This window comes from Meleagris gallopavo, chromosome 6, assembly GCF_905368555.1.
Source record: "Meleagris gallopavo chromosome 6, MGAL_WU_HG_1.1, whole genome shotgun sequence".
Taxonomy (NCBI): Eukaryota; Metazoa; Chordata; class Aves; order Galliformes; family Phasianidae; genus Meleagris; species Meleagris gallopavo.
This window is the reverse complement of record NC_139409.1, coordinates 727,172-739,944: the sequence shown is the minus strand read 5'-3', so window position 1 is coordinate 739,944 and position 12,773 is coordinate 727,172. Positions and strand designations below refer to the sequence as shown.

The window sequence follows — 12,773 nt, the reverse complement described above, 5'->3', positions numbered from 1 at the left end:
TTTATCTCCCACACCTCCAAGCTCAGGGGACCACGCTGCAGTAGAGCACAGCTCACAGACTCGTAACTGCAGGGCAATTCCACGCACACATCGATGCTCCGTGACGCACAGCCCCACAAAACAACACCCTGACTTCCATGTGCCAAAGAGATTTGGGCTCCCAGCACCAGCTGCGCTCCCTTGGCGTCAGATGGAAGCTGTAGGTCCCATCTCCATTCATTCCAGCAGAGCTGCAGCAAAGGTAAGTGGGTGAATTCGTTCCACTTTGTGGAACCTGAAGCCCTCTGACTGTAGACAAGCTGCTGACTGATTCTGCTGGGCAATGATGGGTGTACCTGCTAGGCGATATCCAATAAAGCTTTTATGATGAAGGATATCCACAAAACGATTAAAGCCCTCAGAAGAGGGCTACAGCATATCCCCAAACCTGCACCATTTACACGGCAGTGAAAATGCAATTTAAGCCCATTACTGATGGAGAGCCTCAAGTGTTATCTATGCACGTACTGCTCCCTACAGCTCATCCAACACTTCTTTTATTGTGGCCACCATGAATCATCCAAAGGGCAGAAGTGGCACTTGGGGACACAGTGGGCATGGTGGGAAGGGTTGATGCTTGGGCTCGGTGGTCTTTTCCAACCTTCACAACTCTATCATTCTATGACCCTGTGGGCTGCAGCTGCACGTGGAGAACCTGCATCCCATCCTTAACCAGTGACCATGTTGGTGGGACCACAAAAGCTCTGCCAACAGAGCTCACAGCACATCCCTTGAATTGGTGTGGGTACAGATGTCCTTTGCTGGGAAAGCTGGAATCCCTACCTTTAGGGACATGGCTTAGTGGGCATGGGTTGATGGCTGGATTAGATGACCTTAGAGGTCTTTTCCAACCACAATGATTCTGTGGTTCTACGGTTCTATGTAAGAGCAATAGGTGCAGATTAACTTCAGCTTTAGGTCTGACACGTTGAGCACGGTCCCTGCCCCTACACCTGGGGAAGGATCTGTGGGACTTGCTCCTGAATCCAGATTTCCTGCATCACAGTGTGTTACTTCACCTCTGTACCATCCAGCAGACTCAAATCCTCTTTCCAAAGGCAACATTTTGGAACATAGGCAAGGCTCCCAAAACCAACTACTTTCTATGTCAGGATGTACAGCAAACACGGAACCACAACACTGTGAATTCCTGTACGTGTGCCAGGAAGGCTTTTCTGGTGGATTCCTTCCGTACACCACTCTCACTGCTTTGTTAATGCCTTGTGCACAAACCAAGAACCCAAAGAGGAGCTCTGCAGGGCGTAAACACGAGAAGAGCAGCGAGGATACAGCCACCAACACCAGCAACGAGCACCCAGAACACTTGAGAGCTACAGTTTCAGAGAGCACGCAGTTCTCAAGTTGGAAGGAACGTACCTTTCCTCCACCAGGCTGATGCTTGATGTTATCCGTCGAGCCGATTTTGGAACGGACGTTTTTCAGGTCTGGAGCAGCAGCACTGCTGGGTGGGCGCAGCGGTTTGGGGGCGGCGCTGGGTTTGGCTGCAGCCTTTGCAGGTGGTTTCTTTGCATCCGCAGCGGTGCTGGAGGTGGTGGTGGTGGGTTTGGCTGCTGCAGGTTTGGGTTTGGGGCGGCTGGCGGCTGCGCCGGGCACGGCTGCGGTGCTGGTGGTGCCGGTGGTGGTGCTGGGGGTGGTGGAACTGCTCTTCACAGCGCTTCCAGCAGCGCTCTTAGGGCGGGCCAGGTCTGCTGCAATGAGCACAGGGACAGTGGAGGGAGGATGGGAAAGGAGGGGGGGTCAGATGGCACGGCCACAAAGCGCCCCGGGGCCAGGAAGGCACAGAGAGGCCGCAAACAAAGGATTTGAGTAGATGGAAACAGCGGAGTTACCTGATGGGGACTTCGCAGTGGTCTTCTTGGCATCTGCAGGCTTTGCATCGGTCTTGATGGCTGCCCAATGCAGAACGTGTGGTTAGCACTGATAGGACAAGGGGAATGGTTTGAAATGAGGCAGGGGAGGTTTAGGTTGGATGTGAGGAGGAAGTTTTTCATGCAGAGGGTGGTGAGGCAGTGGCACAGGTTGCCCAAGGAGGCTGTGGATGCCCCATCCCTGCAGGCATCCAAGGCCAGGCTGGATGTGGCTCTGGGCAGCCTGGGCTGCTGGTTGGCGACCTGCACACAGCAGGGGGTTGGAACTGGATGAGCACTGTGCTCCTTTGCAACCCAGGCTGTTCTGTGATTCCATGATTCTATGATACTTCAGTGGGAAAAGCCAACGAGTGCAGGTGAGCAGCACAGCCTCCCCCAGAGGTCACCACACACTGCTTCTATCCCTAAAATAACTTCCACAATCTGATGGCACTCACTCCAGCATTACGTTCACTGCTTTCTAAAGCCTTTCTTTAACTAACAGCAAAAACAAACGTTTGTCCACCCATAACCTTGGTGTCACTGGTAGATCACTGTCAGCCAATTTCCTTGCACAGAGGTTATTGCGCATTTTGGGGCCTGTTATAACCATATAAAAATAAAATCAATCACTAAAGTGAAAATGTGCCTCTGGGCAAAGGCCAGTGATGCTGACCTGATTACATCCCACCCAGGCAGAGGTCACTAAACCAGGAACACATCTTTTCTCACAGCAGAACAAAACCGTGCACATTTTTTACCATCAAGGTAAAAAATCATGGACTGAAATACACAAACAGAACCTTATTTGAATGGGTTGATTATGATAACGCTTAATTTCCTGTAACAATCTTAGGTTTTTTGGTACTCTCCAGGGGCCGAGGGGGAATTTCATGGCACATCAGCTCAGAAAAAAGGGGCAGATAACGATAGGTCAGGTCATCCTGGTCATTCCATCCAGACTAAAAGCACTCAGTTAAACACCACAGATAAGACACAGGCTAATGAGATGAAACACACCGGAATAATTTAATAAGGCCTTAAGGACAGATAGCTAATTAAAGCCGATCACATAACAAGGTCCTCTCGAACCAAATGGATCTCCCTCCTGCAGACCCCAGGACTAGGATTGCTGGCAGCAGGGCAGGGCAGCCCAGAATGAAGGTGTGAGGAGCAAACGCTGACACAGAAAGAGCTGTGATTATTTCTGCTCGTGTCAGCAAGGACCAGGTGCTGGAAGCCCACTCACGTCAGCTGAAGACCCAGTACTGGGAAAATAGTCTGTAATGGTGGGACAAGCACTGAACGTAACTCAGACCTCTTCTTTGGTAGGGAGAGTGACTGCCAGCACCCAAAGAAGTGATGCCGTGCAACTTCCAAAGAAGCCACCATCCACACGTTTATACAGTGAGAATGATAAAACATTTGGGCAAGCCACAGGGATGTGGCAGGGTGTGGGTTTTAACATGTGAAAATCAAGAGCAGGTGTCCTTCTGAAATGTCATCTTCAGCCAGAAAGTTATTATCTGGCTTGATGCTAGGCTGTGATGAGACCCAGCTCTCCATCCTCTCCATTGGACCCTGCTGGAGCTGCATCTGCTCTGCCTGACCTGCAGTGGATCACGGCTTCACAGCACCATCACTTTGTCCCCTTCCAAAAGAAGTCTCCCTTCTTTCACAGAGTCACAGAGTGGCTGGGTTGGAAGGGACCTCAAAGACCCCCTTCTTCCAGCCCAATGCTGCAGGCAGGGCTGCCAACCCCAAACCAAACACCAGAGGAGGTGCCCAGGGTCCCATGCAACCTGGCCTCGAGCACCTCCAGGGATGGGGCTCTTCCACCAACCCTGCCTCCCCTCTGCATTCCCAGACCCAGGACAGCTTTAGTTCCTGGTGGAGCTCCTCCAGCTGCCCTCAAGTCTCCATCACCAGTTTCCCCTCTGTACACTGGCCATGTCCCACACCCCCAGTAGCACAGGAGCCCCTTCCACTGCACATCTTGTCACTTGGAACGACTTCCCTCTGTCTCTGCATCAGTGACTCCATCTCCTTTCAGATGTCAGCAGATGACACTTCTCCTTTGTCTGCATCTCAGTTTTGGAAGGAGGAATTAACTCAGCTGAACTCATTAAAATGTGTCAAGCATTCTGTGCTGCAGTTTGCATAACAGAGCAAACAAAAGGAATTCTAACAGAACGTCCACAGGATGAGTTAAGACACACAGCTCTTGCAAAGTGCAACACTTCCTCTGCACAGGATTAATTATATTTTCCCCCCGAGCAAAAAAAGCGTGGGATGTACATCTAGTGTAATATCTTTCAGCACAGTTATAACACCATTCCTCTTTCAGGAAATACGGGTTATAAATTCATGCTCTGGGACTCATAGAGCAAAGCAATTAATGTGCATTAGTTTTTAGAAGTTCATTGGCAAATCTAAGGGTTGGAACCAACCCAAGGCATCCTGTGATTCCATGGCATTCTGATAAGTGATGATGAGGTCCAACCACATGAGAACATTTCAATACGTTTTCATCTGAAGTTAAATCTCTCAAACTACTGAGATGGGTGAAAATAATGCTTTCAGGAGGCCAACATGTTGCTGTGTTGGCTGTGTTAAACTCATGGGAAGTTCCCTCGTGGCAGCAGTGCCCTGGATGGACACAGGTTTCAGTTGAAGCTGATGTGATTTCTAAGCTCTCCAAGCATTGGTCAAAGGGAAGAGCCACCAGACTCCAGCTGGAGACAGACTTCAGACAGCAGCTGAGTCCTTACTCGTAAATCAAACATGCTCAGTAGTTGCATTAACCACGAATCAACCTTGCTTGCTTATTAAGAGACTATTTTAATCAACTGGGACTCACAGGGTGATGACAACACAACGACTACTGAACGCAGCAACATGATGGACACATCCCTTTGCGTGAACTGCTGGTGCTACTCAACCAAAAACCAGCAGCTGGATAGAAAGAGACCTGCTGGAAACAAAGGAGGGCATGCTTACATGTTGGCCTCTTGGGCGGGGAGGCAGTGGTGCTCTTTGCCCCAGCAGCTGCAGTCACAGGGGAGGTGGCCGTTGTCCGAGGAGTGGCAGTGGTGCTCCTGGCAGCAGCACGAGGAGCAGATGATGGAGGCTTTGAGAGCGAGGTCCTCTTATCTGGGCTCTTTGCATCTGTGACCTGGAAATGGACAGGTTCTGTTACAGCCAGCAGCTGACTGACGGCCTCTTCAAAGTGTCTGCCAGCAGAAAGCATGAAATAAATAGGTTTATTTTTCTCACGTAGAAGGTATTCTTAAGTCTAGAAGGTAAATCCTTGAACACAAGTAAGACACAGATAGGACCTTGGCCAAATGTGTATTAAAGCAGAGATAGGAGATGAAAGTTTCATTTGTCAACTTCATTGAGAGCAGAAAATTCACCAGACCTTAAAATTCGACTTAATATCAACAGGATTTCAGGCAAAAGCTGATTCCATTCCTACATGGTTTGAATGTGAAGGGCTGGGGAGGGATGCTCCACATTTCCATGCCTGTAAGTCCAGGTCTGCACGATGCAGAAGTCAGGGTAGGGAAAATCCAAGGGACATTCCCTGATGTTAACACTGTGCATGGATGCCTTACTTGAGCTTTCAGATGAAACGCTTTAAGAACTGTCCACAGATGATCTCTTAGAGGAGAATTGCAAATCTACGATGTTTGCTAAGCCCATAAATGTACCAGTTATCTCTGCATAGTTCTACAATGGCTGAAGAACTGTAGAAGGACATAAGCTGGAAGGGACCTTAAAGATCATCCAGTTCCAGCCCTTTGTACAGAAATAACCAGTGGGAAATACTGAAGTGTTCGAACTGTTTTTCCTCCTTCAATATTAATATTGAAGTTCCCCATCCAGTTTTCCCATGCTTTTGTTTGGATTTAACAGTTATCTTGAGTTTGCAGTGTATCTGTATTTCAAAATGACAAGAAATAGAGAAACAGAAAAATATATTGCTGCTTTGTGACAGCTCACAAGGAAAATCATGGGACTGCAGTCAAGTTTCATATCACCTTTGTGAGAACTAAATGCCTGAGACCTGATGCTCTATGTGGGTTAATGCAAGCTAATGTCAGTAATCATAGAAACACAGAATTGTCGGGTTGGAAAGGACCTACGTGATCATAGAGCCATAGGATGGTTGGGTTGGAAGGGTCCTTAAAGACCATAGAACCAGAGAATGGTTGGGTTAGATTGGAAGGGTCCTTTAAGATCACAGAGCCAAAGAATCCCAGAATGGCTGTTAAGCCATTAAAAGAATGGCTTAAAGATCATAGAGCCATAGGATGGGTTGGGTTGGAAGGGATCTTAAAGATCATAGAGCCATAGGATGGTTGGGCTGGAAAGGTCCTTAAAGATCATAGAGCCATAGGATGGTTGGGCTGGAAAGGTCCTTAAAGATCGTAGAGCCATAGGATGGTTGGGTTGGAAAGGTCCTTAAAGATCATAGAGCCATAGGATGGTTGGGCTGGAAAGGTCCTTAAAGATCGTAGAGCTATAGGATGGTTGGGCTGGAAAGGTCCTTAAAGATCGTAGAGCCATAGGATGGCTGAGCTGGAAAGGTCCTTAAAGATCATAGAGCCATAGGATGGTTGGGTTGGAAAGGTCCTTAAAGATCATAGAGCCATAGGATGGTTGGGTTGGAAGGGATCTTAAAGATCATAGAGCCATAGGATGGTTGGGCTGGAAAGGTCTTTAAAGATCATAGAGCCATAGGATGGTTGGGCTGGAAAGGTCCTTAAAGATCATAGAGCCATAGGATGGTTGGGCTGGAAAGGTCCTTAAAGATCATAGAGCCATAGGATAGTTGGGCTGGAAAGGTCCTTAAAGATCATAGAGCTATAGAATGGGTTGGGTTGGAAAGGTCCTTAAAGATCATAGAGCCATAGGATGGTTGGGTTGGAAGGGATTTTAAAGATCATAGAGCCATAGGATGGTTGGGCTGGAAAGGTCCTTAAAGATCATAGAGCCATAGGATGGTTGGGCTGGAAAGGTCCTTAAAGATCGTAGAGCCATAGGATGGTTGGGTTGGAAAGGTCCTTAAAGATCATAGAGCCATAGGATGGTTGGGCTGGAAAGGTCCTTAAAGATCGTAGAGCTATAGGATGGTTGGGCTGGAAAGGTCCTTAAAGATCGTAGAGCCATAGGATGGCTGAGCTGGAAAGGTCCTTAAAGATCATAGAGCCATAGGATGGTTGGGTTGGAAAGGTCCTTAAAGATCATAGAGCCATAGGATGGTTGGGTTGGAAGGGATCTTAAAGATCATAGAGCCATAGGATGGTTGGGCTGGAAAGGTCTTTAAAGATCATAGAGCCATAGGATGGTTGGGCTGGAAAGGTCCTTAAAGATCATAGAGCCATAGGATGGTTGGATTGGAAGGGTTCTTTAAGACCACAGAGCCAAAGAATCCCAGAATGGTTGGGCTGGAAAGATCCTGAGAGCCACTTCCAGACCCACCCTCTGCCATGAGCTGGCTGCCTCACAGCTCAGGCTGCCCAGGACCCCCCCACGTCCTCGGGCACCTCCAGGGATGGGCACCCACAGCTCTGGGCAGCACCAGTTCCTCAGTGCCCAACAACCGCACGCCTCTCAACACAGTAAATCCCATTTGCTGCCTTATCCTTCCACGATCAGCGTTCGTTTTGACTTCTGGGCAGAACTGGGGGCACGTGAAGCTCTCGGAGCTCCCCACAACGGCACGGCAGTACTTACCTTTGGCTTAATCTCTTTTGGAGTGAGGGTGGAGGGCCGCGTGGTGCTGCTGGCCGGGCGCTTGGGAGTGGTGGTGGCAGGAGGGCCCGCCGTGGGGCTGGTGGGCTTTTTGTGGGGGCCAGGAGTGGCAGAGGCCGGCCGTTTGGGGCTGGTGGCGGCCGCGGGCCTGGCTTTCGTTGCCGTGGGCTTTGCTGCTGGTGTGGATGCTGCAGGCTTTATGGGTTTTCAAAAAGCAAAATCCGGGATCGAAAGAAAAACAAAAGAAAACACGACAAAAAAAAAGAGCGCATGGTAAACTGAAATATCAAGCTGCAAGAACATAAGAAAACGGTAATTAAAATGAAAGAAAAAGAATTAGCTTTCTATTTTCTGAGCCTAACGGAGATGACAACGAAGCAGCTCCGGTGCCTTCAGAGCCCAGTGGAGTTTTGCCATTCAGTTTGCTAAAAATTGATTCCAGCGACATCCGAAGCAACAGAAGGAAGCGCTGCTAAAGCTGGGATTAGTGATGGCTGCTCCTGGCATCCAGTCCTGCATGCAGGAGGCAAGATGCTGCTTTCCAAATTGCATGCACACAGCGGATGGCAAGCTGTAGATCTGAGCCCATCGACTCCAGTGGCCCAGTGCTCCCTGCCCTGTGCTAACTGCAGGAATGTGGGCCGTGCCAAGGGCTGCATGCTGCTGGAGGCAGAGCTCTGCCATGCTTCATCAGGGGAGGGAGTGTGGGGTCCTTAGCAGGACATCTCCGTGCTAATTGTAATGTAATTACATTGTAAATGTAATGCTGCCAACAAGGAGAGTATCAGCACAGCACACTTGTCACCGAATACCTTTACCACTTCTGCATGGCAGATGTCAACCTTTGAAATAAAAGCTCACCCCAAATCGTTACACCCTTTTTCAGCCAACTCTGCTACAGGCTGCAACTGCAGAACTGAAGGCGTTTGCTTCAACAAAACGGTTCCCCAGTGGCGGCTCAGAAAACAGAACTCGTGGCTGTGGCTTAAGAAGCAGCAAAGCCAGCAAAGGGAACCATGGAAGCACAGAGGAGGAGGTGGGAGGTCTTTGTCCTCTTACCTTTGTCTTCTTCTCAGGGCTCGGGGGCAGCTCCTTGTTGGGGGGTGCTGTGATGTCGTTCCCTGTCACGACATCGGCTGCTTTGGGCTCCTCTGGTTTTGCTGGCAAAAAAGAAGAATGGAGACTTCAGTTTGAGCCTTTTTTGTTGGTTTGGTTGGCTGGGCGGTTTGGTTTTTTCCCTGTTATTCATTACCATAACAAGGGGAAAGAGAACAGAAATGGTTATGGGTTGGCTATTTTTGGGAAAATGTCCCCAAACCAGAACACCCAGGGGAAGAACATCCTCCCTGTGACAGGACGAGGCCAACAAACACACATCCAGATGCCATCAGCATCCAATTGCTCGGCTCGAGGAGTCGCCGAAGGGAACCTCTTGGTTAAGCAAAACCAGCAAACTTCCCATCCTTCAATGCTATTACATTTTGGAATGAAGCTCTGCCATCTCCCAGCCTGTCTCCCAGCACAGAGCACTGATGCTCATCCCCATCACCTGCAGCTCAGACAGAGCCCATCAGTGCCGCTTCCCACAACAAGGCGAGGGATTGTCTGCAGCCAAGGGACAGCAGCAAACAACCCCAACAGAGGGACGTTGTTTTCTGCATCTCTGCAAAATCGATGATTCTCTTCCTGTTTTCTCGCTCAGAGACGGCTCAGCGGTTCCACGAAGCCCTGGTTTGCAGCTAATCTATGTTGGCTCCCTTCTACTTCTTCTCCCCACCGAATTTCAATAATCCCCACTTCTCCTCATCTCTCTCACCCATCTTACCCACAGTAACACCAGGAGGAGTGCCTGCTGTCGGCCAACGTGCTGCGGAACCACAGCCCTGTGCCCATCCACCCCATGCCCACAGAGCTCACACTGCAGAGCTGGGTTTGGAATCCGCCCCTCTCAGCCATCAGCCACCACTGGAACGACCTTCCACCCCTGCACTGTCATTACTGCTGCTATTTCAGCCACTCAGTGGTGCACAAAACCTTTCCCTTGATGGCAACTCTAAAGCCACCCAACAGAATCCATTTGTCTGCTTGGGATGTGGATTACTGAAGCTTCAGGATTCCAACTCCAGCAGCTGCCAAGCTTTGCAGTGCGTCAGAAGACGTTGCTCTATGTTACCTTACCAGCTACAGACCACAGCACAGGACCCCTCCGAGCAGCCCCAGCAAACACACCAAGCAACCGGGTGAGCACAGAGCTCCTACACAACCAACAGAGCAGAGTTCTTTAATGCAGAACAGCAGCGTCACCTGCGGATGGAGCAATGCATGGATGGGGTGATGGCCCAGGTTACGGACCCACACCTGGGAACAGCACTGAGGATGGGGGAGGGAACCCAGATGGTTGAGGGCTCCGCTCATGGCAGCCCCATTAAGGGGTCCCACCCAATAAGGGGTCCTGCCCACACACAGCCCCAGGGATGGCAGAGGAACCATTCTGTGCTGCCTCCATGCATTACCAGCCCAACACGCTCACCAGTCTGCTTGCTCCCATCCACCCATTAATGAGGAGGGGGCTCTCTGCCATCCGGAGCACTGAACCGCCTGGGAATTCGTGCTCGCTGTGGGGAATATTGGCAAAAGCTGCCAAACCTTAATCAGATGTGTTCATTAGTCTGCAAGAGTTACTGAAGAGCCCTTCAGCTCCCCCCGCGTGACAGCAAACCTCAGCAGTACTCCAAGGACATTGGCTCCGAGCAGAGACACAGCACATGGGACCTCCTTGGGGTGCTGGTGGACACAGGTTGCCCAAGGAGGCTGTGGATGCCCCATCCCTGCAGGCATCCAAGGCCAGGCTGGATGTGGCTCTGGGCAGCCTGGGCTGCTGGTTGGTGACCTGCACACAGCAGGGGGTTGGAACTGGATGAGCACTGAGGTCCTTTGCAACTCAGGTCAGTCTACAGGGCCCTGTGTTATGCAGAGGAGGATGCCCACACCACACGTAGCTCCTGACCTTGTCCCAAAACCAAGTCCTGCTTACAAGCAGAGTAACCACAGGGAGTTTTCCAAAACATAAGGAAAAAAAAACAACCCACCATCCCCAGCACCCTGTGACCTGCAGCCTGGAGGCTCCCCAGGCCCCCTGCAGCCTCCCATGAGCTTCTCCTACAGCTTTGCAGCCCACGTATCCGTTTAACATTAGGATGGCAGAAGGATGCAGGCTGGAAGGGATGTCTGGAGGTCGTTCAGACCAACTCCCAGCTAAAAACAGCTCCAAATTACAGCAGGCTGCTCAAGGCTTTGCCATGGTGTCCTCCGAGTACCCCAAGGGGCTTCTCCTCCAATATTTGATGTACTTATAAATGGATGGAGTTTTTTTGCCTACTTGGTTCTCTTCCCCTATCAGAATTCTTACATTTCATCCATACTGCTCTGTTTCATGGATCATGGAACTGATGCAGAACAAAACCCCTGGGTGCCATTTCCCAAGCACCACGCAGCAACTCATGCAAGTACTCCCAAAAATTCATTCTCCAAGTTGAAAGGAACAGAGAAAGACCCCACCATGAAGCACCTTAAGCTCATTTTTGAGGGCCACAAGCAAGCAGCTCTATTTCCTGCTACCATGGTGAGCAAAAGCTGCAAAGTGAAAGGGAAGATAAGCGAGAGTGGTGACCACACACCATGCATTGAGAAAATCAGTGCTGCCAGGGCTTGTTTTCCTTTCTTCCCAGTTTGTTGGCTAGTTAGAATCACAGCACGGTTGGGTTGGAAGGGACCTCCAAGACCACCCAGCTCCAACCATAGGCAGGGCTGCCAGCCCCTGACCAGACACAGCTCAGGTGCCCAGGGCTCCATCCAGGGATGGGGCAAAAAGAAGCCAAGCGCCTTTCAGTGGGGACCACAGACTACAGCAACCCACTCCTGTCCCCCCTGCCCCACTTTATGGGGTCTGCACCCCCCCCCAGGCCTGGGCCAGCTCTGGGGTGGATTTGCACCCGCAGCTGTGAGCGAGGCCAGGCGCTCAGCCCCAATCCCCAGTGAGGGATATCAGCAGGCTAAGCCGAGCTAAACACCATTCACTGCAACAGCCCCAGAATTCTCCTACGGATTAGAGTCATCAACAGCAAATCCATTAAGAGAAATAGATTAAGCAATAAGGCAGTGGCCATCTTTACTCTCTCTCTTTAACGTAAACAACCTCAGAATCAGAAACAGCCCTCGTTCGACACTGGTTTTGCCCAAAATATCACAGAGGCACGAGCTTTCCTCTTCAGCCATCCTACTCACATAGCACTCATCATTTAAGCAGAAATGCAACCCAAAATACAACCGTCTGCTTCTTTCCTCCCCAGGGAAGGCCAACCAAAGCGTCTTCCATGCAGAAGAGCATCTCCCAGTGACACCCACGCAGAAGAGAGCACCATTTCTTGTCCAAAGAGTGCTTGGGCACAGGCACGGCTGCCAGGGCTTGGGGTCACTATCCGGGGCTGTTCCAGGAACGTGGGACGTGGCACTGGGAGATGTGGGCAGTGTGCGTGGGGCTGGGAGGAGCTGTACTGGAGATCTCTGGGGGCTTTTCCAACCACAAGGATTCTGTAATTTGCTGTGGCACCAAATATCAATGTTACGTTTGGTGTTGTGATCAGAACTGAAGGAGCACAGCAGAAATCCTCATCGCCGGCCTGGCGCAGCCCAGGCTGATTTGTTACTACTTGTACGTGGGAAAGGAAGCCCTACATCATAAATTGCCCTCCTACAAACCGGCTCCTTGCCGTATCTGCTGCACGGCACAGCCTGCAGGCAGGTTTAGTTAGAGTAACCAACACATGGAAGTGACCCCAGAAGTAATGCCTCTTATTTATTTCCGTGGAAACTGTAACAGATACAAAGAGCACAATCACTTGATTGGATAGAGCAAATTCTGCATTGCCCTGCTGCTCCTCTGTGCTCCCCCCACTTCAGTGCGCTTCCAGAGCTGAGCCTGTGCCTCCATGGCAATGGTTCTAAGGAGTACATGTGAGCACTGGAACCAACACAACACCTTGGATCACTGAATCAATGAATCCTGAATCACAGAATCACAGAATGGTTGGGTTGGAAGGGACCTCA

General features: G+C 50.3%; 1 protein-coding gene across 8 annotated transcripts in view; it reads right to left on the bottom strand.

Moving 5' to 3' along the window:
• Nucleotides 1-12,773, bottom strand: part of MAP4 (microtubule associated protein 4) — a 119,807-nt gene that overhangs the window by 12,510 nt on the left and 94,524 nt on the right. For 7 of the 8 annotated variants that reach the window (XM_085226806.1, XM_085226804.1, XM_085226809.1 and 4 more), the window contains 5 exons: nt 8,727-8,827; nt 7,650-7,862; nt 4,908-5,082; nt 1,890-1,949; nt 1,417-1,748 (listed from right to left, as the gene is read on the bottom strand). In XM_085226806.1, the coding sequence (XP_085082932.1) occupies nt 1,417-1,748; nt 1,890-1,949; nt 4,908-5,082; nt 7,650-7,862; nt 8,727-8,827 (881 nt within the window). The remainder of the gene's footprint in view (nt 1-1,416; nt 1,749-1,889; nt 1,950-4,907; nt 5,083-7,649; nt 7,863-8,726; nt 8,828-12,773) is intronic. The other variant, XM_085226810.1, reaches the window with a different exon arrangement.